At 39.6% G+C, this 22,999-nt stretch overlaps 2 protein-coding genes across 4 annotated transcripts; one reads left to right on the forward strand and one right to left on the reverse strand.

The window, feature by feature from the left end:
• Positions 1 to 4,048, forward strand: LOC121684885. 3 transcript variants are annotated; one of them, XM_042065013.1, is made up of 4 exons: positions 1 to 359; positions 1,212 to 1,762; positions 1,899 to 2,077; positions 3,043 to 4,048. In XM_042065013.1, the coding sequence occupies exons 2-4, from the start codon at positions 1,625 to 1,627 to the stop codon at positions 3,662 to 3,664; spliced, it is 939 nt and encodes a 312-aa protein (XP_041920947.1). In that variant the 5' UTR covers positions 1 to 359; positions 1,212 to 1,624; the 3' UTR covers positions 3,665 to 4,048. The 3 variants fall into 3 exon arrangements, with proteins under 3 accessions (XP_041920947.1, XP_041920946.1, XP_041920945.1); XM_042065012.1 differs by lacking the exon at positions 1,899 to 2,077; XM_042065011.1 differs by lacking the exon at positions 1,899 to 2,077 and having other exon boundaries at positions 1 to 319.
• Positions 4,049 to 7,234: 3,186 nt separating this feature from the next.
• LOC121684882 (chitin synthase chs-2-like) lies at positions 7,235 to 22,206 on the reverse strand. Its single transcript, XM_042065008.1, has 19 exons — positions 22,088 to 22,206; positions 19,510 to 19,645; positions 14,481 to 14,663; positions 13,278 to 14,368; positions 13,075 to 13,164; positions 12,829 to 12,984; positions 12,531 to 12,705; positions 12,248 to 12,349; positions 11,903 to 12,044; positions 11,179 to 11,379; positions 10,439 to 10,723; positions 10,060 to 10,239; positions 9,483 to 9,906; positions 9,119 to 9,165; positions 8,962 to 9,026; positions 8,722 to 8,832; positions 8,368 to 8,585; positions 8,113 to 8,212; positions 7,235 to 7,963 (listed from the first exon to the last, which is right to left on the reverse strand). The coding sequence occupies exons 1-19, from the start codon at positions 22,174 to 22,176 to the stop codon at positions 7,943 to 7,945; spliced, it is 3,816 nt and encodes a 1,271-aa protein (XP_041920942.1). The 5' UTR covers positions 22,177 to 22,206; the 3' UTR covers positions 7,235 to 7,942.
• Positions 22,207 to 22,999: the final 793 nt, after the last annotated feature.

Here is a 22,999-nt window from a genome sequence, read left to right on the forward strand (position 1 = left end):
TGACGTCACTGTTAAATAGAACGCCGCCCTATTTTTGACCGATCTTGCAGAATTATGGATGCCGCAATGAATGAGAGTGAGAGGAGATACCTGGCGAAAATTGACATTATTGACAGTGACCCTTATTTATTACCCCCGTCTTTGTTTTGTCCCTTATTATCCTCCCCACAACTGCCCAATTTTACTTTCCACGACCTTTATGTGTAGGCTACCTTGCTCACAATCCCTCCCCTTACACTGGAGAAAGTTTGAAGGCGCATAAAAGTACGGATGCCTATCAATATGCGGTGGCTGGATGGGTCAAGGACGTCGGAATATGGTACCTGGAGACCAAGGACTTGTATTTAATCATCGGACATGTAAGTATTTAAAACCGACATTTAATGTATACCTCAGGTGGCTTTTTACTCGTGGCCAGTTGTTAGCTGAAAAGCTGCCGCTAGAACTTTAACACTGAGCTCGCACCTAGCACTAGCTGTCAATAAACTGGATAATGTTATGGTTATGTATTAATCCCCGATTAAGTGTTGAATGTGTTAATCCGTCATTGAGAAAACATTGTGAGAATAGTAGGGATTTGTGTGACTCTTAATGTAAGCATGTTAACTAAAATTAACGGTTCATCTTGCCTAGCTAGACTTAAGCTTAATTGACTTTAGCACTACTGGTTACACTAGTGTCACATGTCGCTACATTCTTCCGATCAGTTGCCACTTTTCGATTCATTTGTTTCAGTCTTCTGTAGATTAGGCTACAAGAGAACAAAATAAGAAATGCAGCGCTGTTGGCCACACAATCCTGACAAAATTACGTTAAAAACACTTTTGTTTAATGTTAATTATGTTTTTTACAATGTAAAACATGTCATTAGCCTACAGCCTTGATGTGTCTAAAACAAAATGTATTTTATTTAGGAGAGAGAAAATCGGTATGAATGCATCAATACACCACTGACTGAAGTATCCAGTCATCGTATCCGACTGACCTAATATTTAATATCAAATCAGTTAAATAGGATGACTAGAGACTCCAGCCAGTGGCACATCAACATGTTCATAACAATTTGCTCTCTCCTAAATGTAGTTTCCCATTGTGTAGGCCTAGTCTTCTTGTCATTTTACAGCATAGATCATACATGAGTTTATCTACTTCAGCAAGATCAGAGTAGGCTGTCAGTGTCAGTGAATAATAGTGTGTTCTTGATTGTACAGGTCCATCATTCCCAAGCCTTGAGTGTGAAACCAACATGGCCATGGATAGTGGTGCAGGAGAATGGGACTGTGGTGATGGCACACTGCACGTGCATGGCCGGACTGGGAGAGGTGTGCTCTCATGCAGCAGCACTAATGTACACACTATTAGCTGCTGTTGAGCACAGAGAAGGACAGGCATGTACAAGTGAACCATGTTCATGGGCAGAACCAAGCCAATCGAATATAAAATATGATGAATTAGCAAACATCTTTGTAAAGAAGAAGGCAGAAAAACAAGTCCAACCCATCACAATATCTTCCGATGAACTGCAACATTTTTTGGAGCTGCTATATGTGAGTGAAACCCAGGAAGCCATCCCCCCAAGAAAAATGCCATCCTTTCCATTATTGAGGGCCATTCCCCCAGATATATGCCAAAGACTGCTAAGCTGGACATGCCACCACTGCTCACCTGTCTGTACTCAAGCACCAGACTTCAATTGGATTTGCCCACACTGCTGGAGGAAGGTGCTAAAATATTTGAGGAGCTACATCTCACACTGGAGCAGGTAAGATAATATTATTACAAAATAAAGTCCTGTGTTAGCATAAGAGAGGAATTGTGGCATCCTTGCACTTGTAACATTATGAAATCAGAAATTAAGGAATTATTATTCTTTATTTAATAGTCCAATTTTTTTTAAGTGTATGTTAGTTGAGGAGAAGACAAGGGAACAGAGGAAGTCAAGATGGTGGTTTGATCACAGAGCAGGACGAGTTACAGCATCAGCTTTTTATGAGGCAGCCAGCACAAAGAACTTTCCTTCTCTGATTAAGAGAATTTGCTATCCACGGTCTTCTCACTTTTCCACAGAAGCAACCAGGTATACAGTTTTAGGAGCAGGACATGTTACATTTTCTATCTATTCAGTCATGAATACAAGAATACAAATATTTTATTGTCACATGCATATGGTTACTGAATGTAAAAGATGCTGTGGAATTGTGTTGGTTTCTCAGCCCATTTGTGCATAAATGGGGGCTAGGAAAGGGGCTTACTTCTTTACATTTACCTCACAATATGTACAATATGTATGTGACACCATCATTATTAGTAAAGTAAAGATAGGAAAATCCAAACCATATATTTTATGAAAGCATACAGTCTCATGATGTGATCTAATAATATGACATGAGGCAAGCTCCATAATAAATATAAATAGGGTGTATCAATACTCAATCTAATGTGTATGGGTAACAAAATGAGGGGCAGGATTGGGCATGTTTTCAAATATTTCTAAAGTGTGTTACTACACACCTTTACAAACACATTAGCAATGGAATTCCTTGGTAAGGGCTTACTGGGTATGGGGGAAATATCTTCCTTAAAGTGTAAGTCTGGTGTAAATTGACTCATAGGCCCGTTGTTCACCACATGCAGCCCATAGGGAAAAGAATGAGGCAATCTGGGGCAACGTAGGCCAAGTTATGGACATCCATGCCCTCATGGGTCTGCTTTAAGCTGCCTGTCCATAACTTGGCCCATGGGTCTGCTTTAAGCTGCCTGTCCATAACTTGGCCCATGGGTCTGCTTTAAGCTGCCTGTCCATAACTTGGCCCATGGGTCTGCTTTAAGCTGCCTGTCCATAACTTGGCCCATGGGTCTGCTTTAAGCTGCCTGTCCATAACTTGGCCTACATTGTCCCACACTGTCTCATTCTTTTTCCTATGGGCTACACGTGGTGAGCTTATAAAACAGGACTATGGGTCAATTTACACCAAACTTACAATTTAAAAATAAAGTTCAAAATATTATAGTTCTGACTATTCTGACTTTTGTTTCCATCAGATGGGGTCTGCAAAACGAAGACACTGCGAGGGAGTCATACTGGAAGGCCATGCAAGATCTCCATATAGACTTCCACATAACAGCATCAGGACTCATGATCAACCCTGACCTACCGTGGATTGGAGCATCGCCAGATGGTGTGGTGACATGTAAGTGCCATGGGATGGGCGTGCTTGAAATAAAATGCCCGTTCACTGCTAATGGCCGCACTCTTAAGGAATGTGCCAGAGACCCACGCTTCTGCCTTACAGAGATTGCAGAAGGTACAATGACCCTCAGGCGAGATCACAGTTACATGTTTCAAGTTCAGGCCCAAATGCGTGTAGCCGAGGTCATGTACGCTGATTTTGTGGTGTGGACACCACAAGAACTGTTCACACAGCGAATCTTGTTTGATGAAAGTTTTTTTGATCAGGCATACTTGAGTGTGGAGGAATTCATCAGAACAGGCATACTGCCTGAACTGTTAGGTAAATGGTTCACAGTGCCACGCCTCTCCTCAACTGCTACTGCTGACCTGGCACCAGAGGGGGGTGCTATTGTGGAAAGCCAATTGATGCAGACATCCTCTCATGCGTGGCTAAGACTTGCCAACGAAAACACTTCCATAGGTCGTGTTTGAAGCTTACCAGGGTGCCAAAGCGTTGGATGTGTGTGGAGTGTAAAAAACAAACAAAAAATAAATGAAATTTGTACATGTAATTTACAAATGTAAGTTAATTCATTGTTATTTATTTATTAAATAATTTTCATTGCCCATCATTTTCTGACTGTGATGTGTGTATTTGTGGTCATGTGACAAATTATCTATTACTTACATCCCTAAATGCAAATTAGAACACCAAGATTAATTGCGTAATTACTAACAGAACCAAGAAGACCAACCAAATGTAAGGGGTAGAATTTTTTATTTTTTTTTCTATTCTGTGGGAACAACAGCTGGACAAACATTGCAAAGAGCACAGCATACAGTGACTATCTTGTCCAGAGAGGTAGACTGTCCTTGAGCTGCTTGGCAGAGGGTCAGGGGGATGGTGGACTGTAAGATATATAAGTTCCTCACCAGGCCAATCACCCTCTCCACATGTATGCGCACTGAAGCAAGTCCCCTTGTGGATTCGAGCTCCAGTGGGTGCATCTGTTTTTTGCCTTTTGTAAAAGCAGGAAGTTTGAATTGGGCATGATACAGGCCAAAAGTGTCCTTCACATTGAAACCTCTATCAGCAAGGACAAGATCACCAGGAGACAGTTTCCCAAGGTAGCCGCAATTTTCAGTGATGTGTTTGTCACTTGTCCGTCCCCCCAGCCCTTTGACACAAAGGAGATAACGCCCTGTGGTGTGATTGAAATGAGGTACTTTGCTGTGTTATGGTGTTTGTACTGTGAGTACGTCTGTGCCCTACTTCTCAAGTTAGTTGGCTTCTCTATGAATATCTCAAAACAATCTATAATCGAAGTACAATTTTTAAAACGTTCTCTGAAACACATTGGTAGGCTCATCTGAATTTGGTCGCTTTTTGGCCATAAGATAAGTGGGGACAGTCTAACATACATAACATCTAATGTATTATTAAAAATTCTTGCAACAGTTGACTTGGATACACCAAACAAATAAACAAAGAAGAATAGGGGTAAATTAAGTTTCAATCGCATAAGGGTCAAAACAAAACACTGAAAAGGAGACATCTTTGGTCCAGCATTCAAAAATCCCACCAGGAAGTTGAACACCACAAGTCATTTTGCATAGCTGGGGAGGCCAGTAAGTTCTTGCACCATACCGTCGTTTCCCTTGAATGCCTCCTGATGTAATGCTCGCTCTTCAACTCTGGTCTTCAACTTTTGAATCTCTGCTCGGAGTCGTCTCATCAGTCAACAGAGAAAGGGTGGATTGGCAGGCTGCATTTGAGCATGGTTCAACGATGTCAGGGGCTTCAACACAGTAGCTGTGCTCATACACAGCGTCTTCCTCCACTGTGGTGACCAGTTCCTCTGCATCAGTCTCAAAGGTGGTAGAAGCAGCAAGTTCATGGTCATCGCTCTCCCTTGTTTTACGCTTCATGAGCTGCGTCTTCTCAAACCTGCTGCTGACATAGATCTGCCTCTGCCTCTTGCTCTCAGAGGTGTGGGCAAACAGGCTGGGCACATAGTCAGGGCTGAAGGGGTTGTTATCTTTCCTTCCTTACATGTCAGATATGTGGGCATCAGTCCACTGCGTCTATTTATGTGAGCCATACCTAAATTCATGACAATATACCCAATATAGACCTTCCATGCTGTGTTCCATGCTGTGATTGCCAAATGAAATTTAAGAGACATGCAGGTCTTGAATTTCCCCTGGGGATCAATAAAGGATCTATCTATCTATCTATCTATTTATCTATCTAGGTCTTTAGAGGCACATATATAGAAACCATAAACAATGTGGTTTTGATAAGACAGACACAATTTTAAAAGCAAGCACCCTCACTTTGCACACACATATCTGAACATTATATTTTCTATGATAATCTTTCTGATTGGCTATTCAAACACCTTGATCATCACGTATTGTAAACTGTCAGTGTAGAGTCAAAATGAGAGATATTTTTTCAAGTTTTGGATGTTTACATTGAGGCAAATGGACCTGACTGGTCTCATCGTGTGGGGTTGTGTTCAGACGGGACCGAGGCTATGACTGGGAATAACAATGGAGTGACAGCTCTCATCAAGCAGAAAGCACTGAATAGAAAGCCATATGCATATATCACTTCAATATCAGATAAAAGGACCCTGAGCAAACTGATCAACATCTTGGACAATGAATGTCATCCACACTACAGCACTATTAAAAAGCTTGATCAGCTGGAGACTTCGCTCACTGCCATGCACAACTGAAAGGCTGAGGAAGTCATTTGTCCCTAGGGCCATTGAACTGTTCAATGCTTCACTAAAGGGAAGAGGAGAGATAGACTTCTCTGCATAGTCTGTCTGCCTCTCCACCCTCCCCATGTTTGAGTACTGACTGCCCACTACTGTTTTACTACTGTCCACAGCCTAATGTTTTTACTACTGTTTTACTGCTACACTGTTTTTCATGCTATATTAGCACACATGACCAATGGCTTCTGCTACAATACTGAATGGCTGTAACCCTATTACCTCAACCTATTCTTGCACTGACAGTTTTTTATATTACCCTGTCTACATTATGCTTTACTCTCTTATTCGTCCATATTATTTATGCTGGTCTTTATTTATGCTGGTCTCTAGACCTTATTCTTGCACTGTTGCACTGTTGGACTACTGTTGGACTACTTTTTGCACCTTCACCATGACACTCACTCTCTTGAGCACCTTACAATGCACACAGAACTACAGGACTACTGTTGGACTACTTTTTGCACCTTCACCATGACACTCACTCTCTTGAGCACCTTACCCTAACACAGAACTACAGGCCAGTCCCGGCCCTGTCACTGCAAGCGTCTCATGCTTGATCACCCTCAAGCACACTGTGGATTTTTTTATTTCATTTATATAGTATATTTAGTATTTAGTTTTGTTTTTCTTATCTTCTACTGTCTCTATTGTACAGTGGAGTTTTGTTATATGTTTATACTTATATTTATCATTTCTGCTGTAAGTGCATGTTGTGTGTGATGTCTGTATGCTACTGAGACCTTGAATTTCCCCTTGGGGATCAATAAAGTATCTATCTATCTATCTATCAATGCTCCATCGTGAAGTGCTTGTGGCTAGACAGTACATTTCAGTACATTTTCAGTAGTATCGTCAATAGGTTTAATAAGACACTTTGCAAAAGGAGGGCCTTGGCCAGAACCTAGTGGTATTTGGGAGGCCTTGTCATGGAAAAGTTTGGGAACCCCTGGCCTAGGATTCAGACAGAATGAACATTTGTCAAAAGGTGCCCAACATGAATCATCCCTTTTGTTTTTTGTGCACACAAAGAGTGCGCTCTCTTTAGGTGGTCTGTAGAAACAACGATGACACATTTGTATTTTTCGTGGACAAAAGACATCATGGTATTACTGGTAAATGGTTTTGTGATAACATAATGGCCATAGCATGCACAAAGAACAATTGGGCTACCTAATTAAGGTGTGTTACATTTGGCTCCCCATACCTTTCAGGAATGTTGAATGTAGTGGTCAAGTACCAGATGACACAAGTAATTGCAATGAGACAGACTTCATTCATGAGATCATTTTTTATTTGTGGTTAGTGGTTGTCATATATTTTCCAGAATTGTTCTCTTATCTCAGTTGCTTTCATCTTAATGTTTGTACCACACCCAAACACTGGGTAACTAACTTATTCAGTAGGTAACAGCATGTACAATGAATTATTCAGTTTTGTGCCACACAGGAGTGGTCATACAACTCTATGAGAAAGTTCATTTTGCAGTGCATTAAATTGAATTACCAGTGCATCGGTTATCACCCACTATTCAAGGACGAGGCTTATAGAAATGGATAATATTGACTACATTACCATAATAATAAAGTGCTACATCAGTCTCTTCTCTGTAGTTCCAATGGTAAATAATAATAATAATAATAATAATAATAATAATAATAATAATAATAATTCAAATAAAACATTCAAAGTCAAACAGTTTAACACTGTAACATTAAAACATCAAATTACAACACATATTTTGAATTTAGTGCATTTTATCTCAGAAAGCATAGTATTAAATAATTCTTTAAATGCCCATTTCCAAATTATAAGTAAAAATAAAACCACAACACTCCCATGTTAACATAATAGGTGCAGCTCATAAGTGTTATTACATAAAATAAAAAATAAAAAAAATTCACATAATTTGTGACCAAAAGTGCTTATCTTGCTACTGTCTTTGTGAGCTTGTCAGATGGATATTATCCGCTCCATGGAACTGTCAGAGAAAGTGATGGAGGTTCTGGAATGTAATAGTGTTAAGACATTAAAAAGTTGGATTCACATTTATGTATTGAATTAATCTGTATACACTTAGGCAGCGACATCGATTACATTACCAAATGCAAAGCCAATAACTGAGTTTAGAAGATTGAAATATGTTTTATATACCTTTTCATTGTTTAGATTCTCGTAAGACTTATTCAAATTATTTTTGAAGACTGCAGACTCAGTTCCTTGGTAGGCTATGAAGTGGATCAACGTTTGTAGTCTGGGGGAATAATGAAGGAAAGGATACAGGTTTTGACTAGATCTTGACAGAACTGTTGTCTTGGATATGGGAAGGTTTACCATCACTTGTAATGGCCAGAGAGGACATTATTGGCAGACAATAAGAAATGAAACAGTACATTTCAGCAAAGTTACCTGTGCCACAGCATTGCGAAAAACTGAATCGACAGTAGCAATGCAAAGCCAATGACAAACATTAAGCCAATGGGATCAATGAAGATTTTTGCATCAGGATCTGTCGTCCCATTGGCATAAATCTTGGGAATCTGGATGCTGACAGACCCTCCTATCTCCTGCAGAAAGAACGTCGCCACAAGCCAGAGGGCATTGCAGATGAAGAACACAAATGTGGCCTGTAGATGGAGGTAAAGGGATGAAATGTCGTTTATTCATTTTGAGATATGGACATTACAAGTTCTTGTGCATCATGAAATTATTTTGATGGATATGTGTATTGATAGATAGATGAATCAATAAAAAGAGGGAAACCTTGTTTCTTAGTTCTTTGAGCTCTTTCTCAATTCTCTTCTTCTGGTCCTTATCCTCGTCCAGAGGTTTGAGATAGCGTTCCTGTAGACCCTTCCAAAACTGCACTTCATCCTGGAATATCAATCACTCAGTTTCAGATTCAACCTCCTAGATCGCCGTTCAATTAATATGATTAAAAATGATAAATGCACGTGTGAGAAATAATCTTGAGATTTGTGGATTTTTGGTCTTGAAACATACGTCATTTAAGACATTTCTTTCCAGCTCCAGCTCCCCAGATCGTTTCACCAGCTGTTCAACCCAATCTGACAAAAAACACATAAAAGCATAGCAAAGTTGATGCATGAACCCTATTCAGTGCGCAAAATATCTTAAGACAAAAATACACAATACTTACAACGGTCTGGATCTGGATTGGGATCTGGATCTGGATCTGATGATACACTAGAAAAAACATAAAATTACATTGCATTACATTTAGCAGACATTTCTTGACCAAAGTGACTTACATATGTCAGCTATATTACAAGGAATCACATTGTCCCCGGAGCAATTTGGGGTTAAGTGCCTTGCTCAACGGCACAGCGGTGGAAGCCGGGAATTGAACCGACAACGTTCAGGCTACTGCACGCTAGCCTAGCTCCTTAACCACTACACTACCACCGCCCCCAATAAATAAAATTAATGTTAAATTGAATTTAGTATTGTAGACGTCACATTAGCAGTAGTGTTGGATCATAAATGATATTCTGTGTAAATACCTTTTCACCTCCAGTGGCTCTTTGGGACTGTCTGGAACAGGTTCGGTCTGCGGAGCGCTAACAGGCACAGCCTGTTTCACCTCCTCGTACTCGTTGACCTGGAACTCCAGGTTCCAGCTGCAGCACTTGCACTTCTTTTCATACTTGGTCTTCTTCTCGATCTTTGTCTGCGTGGCAGCAGCACCGCCAGCTTTTTTCGGGGCGGCGGTCTCTCTGGTTCCCCAGGACACGTTGTTCATGTTGACCATGGAGTAGATGGCCAGCAGGAGGTAGCCGCTGGGGATGCAGAGGACGTAGAGGAAGCCGTAGATGATGAGGTGGAACTCGCTGGGGTGGAGCAGGGCAGTGATAATGTACATGGACACTATGCCGATGAAGAAGAGACCACTGGGGGTCACGAAGGTGCCCTCTTCAACCATGTCACCTGCACAAAGAAGAAAAGACATGCACTGTGTGTGTGTGTGTGTGTGTGTGTGTGCATGCACATATGCAAATACATTATGTGGTACCCCTTACTGTAAAGAGAGAGGAAGTTACACTACCATGATTGTGTGTTTGTGTGTGTTATGACACTTACCAATGATTGAAAGAATGCTCGCTGTCATGAGGAAGGCATAGATGATGCTCATAACGGCTGCAATGGTGATCTGGGTGTTTGACTTCAGGAGGTAGCACAGAATCAAGTAGATGGCCGGGGGCACAATAGCTAGTACAAGTGACCAATTAGGTGAAACGTCAAAGACAAAGGAGAAGCTTCCTGGAAGAAAATAATTAACAAGATATTTTAGATTTACATTTTTTATCATCTCTCATATTTTACATTGAATATTTACATGTATCCTTCAGTACCATACTTTTCAAATAATTTAAGAATTTACAATTTGTGACTAAATACACAAACCTAGAAGGCATAAACCTCCACCCCATGCATTTTTGAAAGCATGCAGTTTCCTCACCTGCAATCATCAGACAGACAGTAGCTGGGCCAAGGATGGAGGCTCCCATGGTGAGGGTCTGGTAGAGGATGAAGAGGGTGGAGATGGATTTGTTCTTCTTCACCGTCAGCTCACCACTGCCCAGCAGGTCCAGGGTGTTGGCCATGGTGGAGGGCCCCCAGCGGCGTCTCTGGTTGTAGAACTCATTGAACTCCTGCGGGGCATTTGTGTAGGAGTCCGACGCAGCATTGTACTCCACACGCCAGCCCTGCTGCAGCAGTAGTGTGCACAGCCAGCGGTCCTCACCTTTCAAATTATAGAAGGGAAATACAAAGAAAATGCACTTTAAGAACTAGTCTGCATATTTGAGGATTTACTGCAAAAAAACTAGAATTCAAGCTGAACTTATTGTATTTATGCACATACTACACATTCATGCACACTAGGACTGCAACAATTAATCAATTAGTTGCCAGCTATTAAATTAATCACAAACTATTTTGTATACTGTATTACTGTATATCAGTAATTTCGTTCAGGAAAAAGTATACTGTATTACTGTATATCAGTAATTTCTTTCAGGAAAAAGACTCAACATTCTCTGTTTCCAGCTTCTTAAAGTTAAAAATTTTCTAGTTAAATTTCTACTCTGTGATGTAAACTGAATATCTTTGGTGAATGGACAATTATCAAGTGGATTAATCAATTATGAAAACAATTGTTACACACAAACACACACACACACACACACACACACACACCTTGATCATACTGCACATAGTGGCCTGCCTCTGATGCTGTGGTGGTGTACTTCTTCATAATGTTGTCATCCATGAGAGCAGATGCCCGAAAGAGGCTGAAGCAGCCGGGGCTGCACAGCACGCAACCAAACACATGCTCTGCTGACTTCTGTAGCCAGTGACCCACGGCATACTCAAACTTCTGGTACCAAACCATCGGCCCTGTGGTGGACAACAGTGAATGGTGGGTGGGTGGATTAACTCATTGCATTGGACACTTAGGGCCCTATCTTGGCGTTCTGAAACGTTTGGTCAGAGGCGCAAAGTTTAAAGACATTTAATGCATGTCCAGTCCAAATTCACTAATTTAATGGCCTGTTTTGTTTTTTGGGGCGCATTGTTCAAAAGGGGTTTTCTTATGTTTCTTAATCAGTCATGGGTGTGTTTTGGCCGTAACATCCTTTAAAAGCCAGCAGCGCAACATCAAACACCCCGTTGGTATTTTGACAGTCAATGCATCTGAAGGAATCTGCTTGCACAATTCCACTAGTAGTGGAGATCCTGCAGAGGAGTTGTTTGGTACATGCTTTTAGAGTCTTAGATAATTTGCCATGAGTGATTATTGTCTTACATTTAGACCTTACCTGCACGGCAAGGTCCATACTCTAATGAAACTTGACTTTCATACAAGCAGCTAATGGACTGTTTTGGTGTTCAGAGTGTATCTGTCAACATGAGATCTTACCGGTGCCAGTGGGATGAATCCTTCCGCATGCAGCCCCCACCTCAGGATACATTCTGAGACGGTCCACCAAGAGCATCACAGCCGAGGGCTGAAAGTCAGTGTCCCCATCCAGAGCCAGAATGTAGGTGTTCCTTTTATCTTTCTGATAACAAAAATGTAACAATTATCATTACCTGCTTCACTGAATAAAGCTAGTTCAAATAATTTAGCCATGTCCTATCTAGACATTTTTAATGAAAACATTTAATTGTTAATATAGAAATAGCAATCTGCTACTGGCACAAGCTACTAGCAGCCCTTGCATTAGTTAGTCTATTTTGTCATGAGAGCAGCTTTGTCCCCTACCTTCAAATTTTCTTCCACAGTCATCCTGCCAATACCACTCTCATAGTCCTGATAAAATTTCCTGTGGAGTTTCCATCCCAGAAGGTAGTACAGGTACATGATCTTTTAGAGAAAAGTATCAATAATTCATTACTTGTTGCACTTGGTGTCTCTTAAAGCTGATCAATCACACACACACATTACATATCATCCCCTTGGAATTATTGGGTTCTATTTACGCTCTGAAAAATTCTGAGATATTGAGCCAAAATGTCTGATACGATATATATAAAAAATAAATTACTTGAGACCATCTCTTCTTGTGCCTAATTCTGTGTTTGTCCTTAAAGTGAACTGTTAGTGTGTTGCCACAGGGTAGCGTGTACTGCAGTCGGCCACCATAGGTTGTTGGGATTATTTTTTGTTTCGTAAGTAGCTTTGTCTCTTTGAACGTGCTTGTGTCCTCTTCAATGAAAATCCTATATGTGCAAACAAAAACATAACAAATGATGTAATGATTCCTGTTTTTCGTCATAAATAGTAATGTTGGCATTTATAGCTTTGATGAAAGTAATCAAAGAAACAGATGGAGTTAGCCTTACGTGTATACTTCTTTGATCACCTCTACTAGAGTTTCTGCATATTCATTCACAACACGATTCCCATCATCATCTTGTTGGAAAGCATCATCAAAGTAAATGTGAGCATCGAAACTCACATCTTTGAAGTTGTTTCTCTTGGGCCTGAATTTGTCCAACCTTTAAAGAGCAAATGGAGTGTTAAGTTCACAAAAAATATAGTTGTCAGTCTTCAGACCTTGATTTCCATTGGTGAAGAATAAGATGTACCTCATCATGGAGATGAGCATCTTCATCATCTCATCTTTGGTCTCATGCCACATGGTAGCACACAAGTAGATGGTCATCATCTCATTCTCCCTGTCAGCAAAGACAAAATTTGTTTTTACATCATAGGGCACAGAGGGCATTTGCTACACTTTGAAGCCATAAATCCAAATGACCAAGACTGAAAATCATTAGTGTATACATACTTGATGCTTTCCTTTTTCAGCTTGGAAATGTTGAATTTTGTGTTGAGAAGCATAGATTGCTCAATGAAGGCTGCTTCATAGAGGCTTAACCCAAACAGTTCCCGCGTCCTCTGGATGCGACTAATCCTCAAGAAGCTGGCGTAGATTGTACAAAGCACCAGCCCTAACCACCAGCTACTAATACAGCTGGCCAGGAGCCCTTGGCCCAAAAGATCCCCTTCATAGAACATGGGGCGTGAGCACAGGCTATGGGTGACGTCTGAATGTATTAGATCAAAGGTGTCAATGCTTTGGAAAAAGACGGTGTAGAAGTCAGATACATTATAACCAGCCACGATATTCTGGCAGTAGAGTGGGAAGGAACTATTCGGTAATGTGGCAAAATTTGCGTCCTTGTAGTAGGGGACCCAGATGAACAAAACAAATGATGCCAACACAGTTGGAGAGACAAACCACATTGGGTAGACAAAGCTGCGTTTTACGGCATGCATTTTACACGAAGCAACTGCAAACCAGCGACATAATGCAGAGGAGATGGCCTGGATAGCAAACAGGCTCAAGACAGTCACTTTGTCTTTCTGTGAGACCGACAAAATAGACTCCCATTCCTGATCAGAGAGTTTCACGTAGACCCCTAGCACTACCGCCGTAACAGCTATTCTGATCATGCTCGAGAGAATTGCCACCACGTTTCTGGCTCTTTTCACATCTTCAGTAGCGTCTTTGAAGAATTGAATGTTAAACAGGCTAGCGTAGTTTTCCCACCAGTTGGAAGACACACAAAATGTACATGCAATTGCTAATCCAATCCAAATTGCAGTGTTTTTTTCAGTCAGTTGATTTCCAGCTTCTCTGATGTAGCCTGTTGCAAACAGGGCAGATCCAGCAAGAAGTAAAACCACTGCAATCAATGAAATGATAGTAAATCTTTTTCTTCCTCTGGCTCTTACATTGGCAATCACTTGGAAGACAGCAGACAGTATTCCTATGCTGTTCAGGATCATCACATTTGTTAGGATGTCAAAATGGGGCATCGTGACAAGGGCGAGCACAGCAGAACCGAGTGACACAACTATGTCGATAGAGCACACCTGTTGAAGAGAAACAATATGGCCATTAACATAATGTTCATTATTAGAATTATAGTTTAATCAGAACATGTTAAAATATGTAAATGTAATGTGAAGCTTGAGTATCAATTACCCATAACAATGTTTTTCTTGAGGGAGTCTTGGAGTCTTTGAAAGAAATTTTCCACATGTTCTTTAGGAGGCTTAACACACTGGGTGCAGTGAGAAGTACTCCTATGAAGAGCGAGGCGTACGGCTTTGTAGAAATGGTGATTCCGTCCGGATTTGTTATCGTTATCAAGATCAAAAATGATGACTGTCGAATAGGAAAAGGAAACAGACAACACTCAGTTTTACAACAAGAAAACATTAGCATTTCTTGAAGGCTATCATTTAGCAGACTCTTATCTACTTGAAACATCTCATAGAAATCTCATCACTATGTGCAGTTCCTTGGTAGGAAACAGATGCAGGCATTGGTAAATACAGTAAATACACATGGGGCAGTTCCAGCGTTATGGATGTGACAATTGGACTCATATTGGTAAACAAAATGTCTTAGAGTGGGGGCAAAATTAGTATCAGTGAATTCATTTGCATAACTTTTAATGTAACCTCTGTCCTCTGAATACTGAGAAATCCTCAAATTTCATATAATCAATTTCATCCTAAGAATACAAGGCATTTTATCAGCGTTATGGAAGTGACATGAAATGGACACACTTTTGTGAGAGATTACAGGTTTTCTACAAACTCTGTGAATTTTGAAGGAAACTGCCGAAACTATGATATATGTAGCATGAAGGAGACTTGAATGAACACAAATAGTGTGTTTTTGAAACTATGCGTCATTTTCGTAATGCATTAGGAAAACTTATGAATGTGACGGTTTCACGTTATGGATGTGACGTGTCTGAACCAGTCCTTGACAAACTACATAAAACACATAATTAAGTAGTGAATTTTGATATGAAACAATTGAAATAGTAATCATGAAAAACTAGCGATGAAAGTATTGCTTCCTCAGTGCCCACTAAGAGACACAGGAAGAATCAGGACAACAACATTTAAAATATAAAAAATATTTTTCTTTTTTTTTCTTTTACCGTCATCAATTTTGGTCAGTGATTCCCGGGTTACTGAAATACCAGGGAACATGAATCTTGGTGGCCACTCCCTTAAATAACTAGCCATACCTGAACCGTTGCACCCAAGATGACAAAATATTTATGGTATGTTAGTCTCAAGAGCCCGCATCAACCTAACCCATACCCACTCATTTGTGATTTGCACACATGAAGTAGGCCTACATGTGCACACACGCACATGCACACATGCACGCACAGTCGCACACATACAGACAGGCAAGCACACACACACATAAACACATACAGACAGGCAAGCACACACACACACACATGCACAAACAAACACCCACATGAATGCAGACACATAAACACAAACACAGGCACGCATATGCATGTGCGCGTGCAAACACACACACGCACACACACACACACACACATAAACACACAAACACAGGCACTCATACGCACATGCACACACACAGACACACACACACACTTATAAACAAAAGCAAACTCACATATGCACACACTCATTTACATGCACATGAGAGAAAAGGGATGTAGAAAAGGGAGACAAATTGACAAGCGTGATTTATTTTTGCGAAGAGAATATGCAGGACTGAGAGGCGGTCATATTTTGTACCGCCATGCGGTACATCTAGTTTATTGCTGCCGTTACTTATGTTACTCTGTGGGTATTAGCTACAGAGGACCTGACACTTCAAATGCTGGCATATCGCGTCACATTTAAAATTAAACTGTGTTAAGCAGACGTGAACGACAGGCTGAACAGATCTGCAACAGAAGGAGGTTGCTATGTTAACTCCAGCTGCAAAGTCAGCCATCTTCACCAGCTAACACGATAATCCAGTTACTGTACAACAGCTACAGGAAGATAATCGCTCAGATTTTCGTTATTAGGCCACTTGAAAATAGGCTATGGCTAGGCTAATCACTGGAGGTATTTTAATATTATGTTTGTTTTGCTAATGGTTAGGCAAGGCCTCCCTGTGGTTTTGATCAACCTAATAATCTTTGAAATGTCAATTGTAAACACTAAGGTGAAATGCGTTGAAACTGACATGCCACCAAAACAGACATTTTATCGGCTTTGAGGTATAATAAAGTCTCCAGTCTTGTAAATTCACATTATGTAACATCCATAACGCACCATTAAAGGTTTTAAAAGCAAGAAAGTGGCACAATTTGTCAAAGTCAAAGTCAGCTTTATTGTCAATTTCTTCACGTTCCAGACATACAAAGAGATCGAAATTACGTTTCTCACTATCGCACGGTGAAGACAAGACATATTTTACCAATTTAAGTCCACAGACAAACATAACATTCAAGTAAACAAAAAAGTAAGTAAATAAGTAAATAAGAGGGCACATATAATAATGAAAAAAATAAGAGCAGCAAAATTTGGTTGAAATTGTGCATAGACAGTCAATAAAATACTAGTGCAAAGTCAGGCCAATAAAAGGCTTGGGTAGTTCTGTTTGACCTAAGAAAGAAAGTGGCATAGTGGTGCAAGTTATGTAAGAGCAGCAGAAGTGTTGTGTTTTCAGGACAACAACAACAAGTTGTAAAGTGTACAAGTGTGCAAGTGGAGTAGTGCAGGCGGCCATTGTGGGTGTTATGTAGCTGAGGGTGGAGAGGAGGGAGAGAGTTCAGCATCCTTACAGCTTGGTGTATGAAGCTGTTGGTGAGTCGGGTAGTGCGGGAGCGCAGGCTTCTGTTGGTCATCTCACTTTACATTAATATAAATCAGCTTTGCACAGACACTATGGACATTGTCGCATCAACACTGTACACTAACAAGTTTAACATAAAATGTACAGCAAGTTGCTGGCAGCAAATAACCAGCAAGTTGCTGTATTTCCCTCTACAGTACACCTACTGTATATGACAACAACTGTAAATGCAAACTACAGTAGTACTACCAGAGCTGTAATGTATACAGTATTGAATTGTCTACCGTATTTTTAATCACAGTACTTATGGATCATACTGTAACTAAGTACAGTAGTAATACCAGTGCTGTAATATTATAAACAGTAATTTTGTGAAATTCATATCCTGCTTTATCTACAGCCAGGATACATTTGGCTAGGCCTAGGTATGGTTTAGGCTACACAAACTTGCATAAATAACCATTGACAACTTGTTATCAGTTTGAAAAGCAAGTACATTTATTCACTTTTTTCCGTTTAGAAATTCTCGTGTGCTGCATCCTAACGTTAGACCAATGGTTGCAGTCAGCCTGATCCACCAGTAGCAGAGTGAAGCAGCACCTAGCAGAAATAGAAGAAAAAAAGATAAACAGTGTTAGATAACAATTTTCAACTGAAACTGAAGGCTACTTACAAGTGAAACTTTAGAATAATCATTTATATATATACTGTATGTTTTTTGAGTTTACTGTCAAATTGCCAGGCTGAAGATGGTGTTAGCATAACTCAGTTTCGCAAGGTATATTTAACGTTAGCCAGCTGGGTGAGCTCATTGATGATGTTTGCTTGCAGCAACAGCCATTCGCGCTGTTCGTCCGAACAACGGTTAATGATAGTCAGATGTGACTTAAAGTTAACTTATCAATATTGCTAAAGTTAGCCTATTAAACTCACAAAACCGTACATGATTACGAGGAGTTAACGTTACATAAGTTAGCTGGTAGCAGCTAAACCTCCACGTTAACGTTAACCAGCAGCACATCATCTTCAGCCTAACATTGTGACAGTAACATACTAGGCCTAGCACTACTAGCGAATGTTTTATATAAATTATATACATTTAATAAACTGTAACTTACTGAGAACTAAGGTAGGCCTAATATAAATGAGACTTCCATAACGTTAACGTAACATAAAACATTAACGTTAATGCCACCGTCACAGCATCAGCAACTATGATAGCTAGCCTAATGTTACTTAGTTGATCCAACAAGCATGGATGAGTTTGTAAGTTAGACAGTACAACGTACATAGACTGTACACATGCCCGAATTTAATGTAGTACAATGAAACATTAACGTTACATAAATAAATGCTTGCTTACCATTAAGGTGGAGCTGCGAACTTGACAGAGTGCTGAACACCGTTGGTCTGACTCTGACTTGAACTGTTGCTCAAAAATGATCTCCCGCCGGACAGTTCAAACGTCGTCGCGCGGTGCACGTTTCAATCACCACGTCAAAATTTCCCAGTAAACCATAAATCCATGACTTTTCAATATCTTTTCAAAATGATGATTTGGATGGAAAATCAACATAATATCAATGTCACCTTGCTATCTGGGAGCTTAACTTTGTATTTATGTGCAAAAAGAAAACAGAAAACCCCAACTGATTTTCCGCCATGTTTTTTCAAAATTTTCAAAAAGCTGACAAGTGAGGGAGGAGTCAGATTTATTACTCTGTTATGATTCGCAGCAAATTTTTATTACTGTAGCAGAGAATGTCTAATAAGTAGACGGGCTCTGACTGTAGTTTGACCATTTTTGACCATAATTCATAGCGAAACCACAGCAACATACTGTATTCACAAATACAGTACACATTTTTATCAAAAACAGCAGTGATGCTGTGAAAATCACAGAATCTTGTTACAGTGTGTGTAGCATAAACGTTTCCTATAAAACGTTATGGATGTGACATGGCCATGGAACTTGCTGACTTAAAAACAAAATCCTTACAAATGTAAGGAGTTGTGCTCTTAAAGGCAAGCTGAGCATAGACATTGCTCTACCATTCCATTGTCAATCTGGAATTTGTCAAATGGCACAATTTGTTTGAACCTTGGGTCCATTTATCCACTTTTTACATATGTATAATATTACCATGTGAAAAATGTTGTTTCTGTATGGTTGCACACCATATTTATGATGTAAAAAGAGTGTAATTCTCCATCAAATTCAATCAGATCAGTTACAAACAATAAATAAATATAGACCTAAATGAAGATTTTAACAACAGTTCTATTTGCGTATGCACAACTTTTTTTTTCCATGATAAGGATGACCTTTGCATGGAATTGCCCCATGACAAACATTTGGTAAATACAGTAAATGCCTTACTTTGCTCAGAAATGCCAGTCCAAACATGATGAGACCAGCTAGGCTGGTGACTAGCAAATGAACGAAGCGCAGCATTTTTCTTGGTTTCTGTTCATCCTGGATTGTGGGCACCTCTCGTGCACAATCCCACGATTTCCTGCCATTAGAAAAGTCAATTTAATTTGATTATATAACTGTATATGTAATTTGCATTAAAACATGCCATTTTAAATTCTTCAGTGCATTTGGTTTCTTACAAAAGGACATTTTCATTCATTTTATTATTGTCATTTTGACATGTAATTTGTCACTGTTGTTGTTATCATATTCGTATGAAACATAATGTTATTTAACTGTTAGACATTCTCATATGTCATAGTTGTCTGATATGGTCTGGTAAGTCATGTTAAACAGTGGATAAACTAAGCATTCACTGGCTCAAGGTTGTGGGGAGGAAAAGAAAGACTAGTTATGAAGACAAGCTCTTCCCAATCATGAGAGGCCAGAGTGACTCTCTTCACAAAGTGAAATGAGGTAGGCTACTGTACATTTACACTACGAACCCAAATTGCTACTTTTCATGAAACATTGTTAATTTGGCTATGTGTCAACTGTAAGATCTGATTTTATATAATGATTAAATTAATACACCGCGGGGTCCTGCTTCCCCTGCTGGAGCGAATTAGATACAGGTGATATAATTGTGTGCTGTACACACATTTGTATGTGATTATCAATTCACTCTATTTTGTTTTGTTTATGTGATTATGAATATTTATTGTGTTCAAGATCTGTTTCATGAGGATATGATCTGTAAATTAAGTCATAATTAAGAGTAAATTATATACAGTGATGTAAAAGTCCGGCTTCAGAAAGTAAAAGTCCTGCCACATATTTACTTCAACCATTCACTAAACCAGCTGATTCTAATTGGCACAACTCAACTTTTACATCTCTGATAGGGTATATAACAAATTCCAAGAAACCCCATCCATCATTTCTGCTTATTGTTCTGATTCTGATGGCATTCTTGAGTAAATGCCAAACATGCCTTTGTGCGAGACCTGTATGGCATGTGAAAAATCCAGAGATGACACTCTCATGCATAATTGATGTGACCGTAAATTAAGTCAACAAGGAAGTTGAGGCTTAAACATTTGCCCAGGGAATTTCAAAATGCAAATGAAATGGGGTGCAGTAAGTAAGCAAGTAAGTACAATTTATTTCTAAAGCACATTTATAAACAGCTTGCACTGACCAAAGTGCTCTACAGAGTGCAATCAAAACAGAAAAAAATAAAGATAAAATAAAATACATATACACATACATATACATAATAAACAAGGAACAGCAGGTCACAGAAAGCAAACATAGCAAGTTAGAGGGCAGAGAAGGCGAGAGAGTACAGGTGGGTTTTGAGCCTGGATTCAAAATGGAGTGGGCAGTTCTTATATCAGGTGGCAGCTGATTCCATAAGCATGGGGCAGCATCTGCAACGGCTCTGTCACCTTTTTGTCTTAGCCAAGAAAGGGGATGTAGAGAAGGTCAGAGATATAGGTTGGAGCCAGATCATTTTGTGCTTTAAAAAGCCATTAACAGAATCTTGAATTGGATCCTGAAATGGACTGGGAGCCAGTGAAGGGAGTCTAAGACTGAGGTAACTCCTGTTTTTTGGTACCAGTCAGCAGCCTTGCCACTGTATTCTGGACCATCTTAAAGCATGACAACAGTGATTGAGGGAGGCCTAGGGTTGTATAATATTTATCTTAAGTGTCAACTTTTCTGATGAAGTTAGCATGTAATTAAATGTAAATTAAATTATAATCATACAAGAATATGATTGGTTGCAGTTATTTAGTGCATTTTAAATTCACAAAGTTTGGAGTACACTTTTATGTTCAGAGTCAAAGTCAAGACCAAGATGTCAGAGGAGATGCAGTCTTGATGGGAAGCAACAGTTACTGGGCATCACAGCTGGGCTTATGAGCACCATCCCCATAGCTACATTAAATTGAATCATAAAGCTCATTTTTCATTGGGGCAACCGTGGCCTACTGGTTAGTGCTTCGGACTTGGAACCAGAGGGTTGCCGGTTTGAACCCCGACCAGTAGGAATGGCTGAAGTGCCCTTGAGCAAGGCACCTAATCCCTCACTGCTCCCCAAGCGACGCTGTTGTAGCAGGCAGCTCACTGCGCTGGGATTAGTGTGTGCTTCACCTCACTTTGAGTTCACTGTGTGCTGAGTGTGTTTCACTAATTCATGGATTGGGATAAATGCAGAGACCAAATTTTCCTCACGGCATCAAAAGAGTATATATACTTATACCATCCCCATAGCTACATTAAATTGAACCATAAAGCTAATTTTTCACTTGTGTGATTCAGCATTTTTCTTGTCTTTAATGTTTACTGCTGTGAATTCTTTGCTGTTTACTGATTATAATTCATGTTGCATTTTGATCTTGATAACAAATTAATCATTCATAAATAGGAAAAGGGTCATATTATTATTGTTATTATTATTAATAATAATATTGATATTAATAATAATAATAATAATAATAATAATAATAATAATAATAATAATAATTACAGATACCTGAAAGTTGTGTTCCTCAGCTTCAAATCCTCCTCCATGTCCCACTCCTTGTCCCCGCTCTTCAAGTACTCCATATCCACCTCCTCCATGTCCTCCTTCACCAGCTCAAGCACAACTTCTTCCTCTTCCTACATCAAACACTTTATATACACCTGCTGTGGGTGGTTCCAGTTTCAAAGATAACTCTCAGAGAAAACAAGTTTTACAACCTTTATGCTAATGAGAGATGTAAAATGTGATACATCCAACGAGGTTTGACTAGCTTAAAATATATTCTTCTTCAAATACAGTATACATAAATGTGTTGTTTTAGTGTGATACAGATAAACAGTAATGATACAAAACATATATTTATTTTTAACAGTACAAGTATTCATTTTGTGCTGAATGCGCTGGGAAGGTTCTCGTGACTACTGATTAATCTCTGCTTAGACCATAAGGCTACAAAACTGGCATATGATAATACCAAAGATCCTTAATATTTATCAACCGTCTCTGATAATATTATAATATGATGTGCTTACAAAGATTCAGACAGTTCTTGACATCATAAGAGCCATGAGGCCGTAGGTTCCAGGGGTTTTAGAACACGCAGCGGAAGGCTTACTGGAGCGGTCCAGAAAGAAGAAAAAAAACTGTACTGACAATAACTGTGCTGTAATCATGGGGAAACAATGAAAAAAAAAAAACCTAAAACAAACACGAAATTTGGACTATCATCAATCTAAAATGTGACCGCATAATACTGTAAGTCTACACAGAACAAACAGATAACTCACAGAGCAGTCACAGAGAGACAAGTATATTATGATTAAGGCCTTGGATTTAATTGGAATTGAATTAAGGCCTTTGCACATAGTGCATCGACACTTTCTGTCACTTGCCCACTAACACCAGCGTTAAATTTTTCAG

The sequence above is a fragment of the Alosa sapidissima genome, chromosome 16 (genome assembly GCF_018492685.1).
Source record: "Alosa sapidissima isolate fAloSap1 chromosome 16, fAloSap1.pri, whole genome shotgun sequence".
NCBI classification, from domain to species: Eukaryota; Metazoa; Chordata; class Actinopteri; order Clupeiformes; family Clupeidae; genus Alosa; species Alosa sapidissima.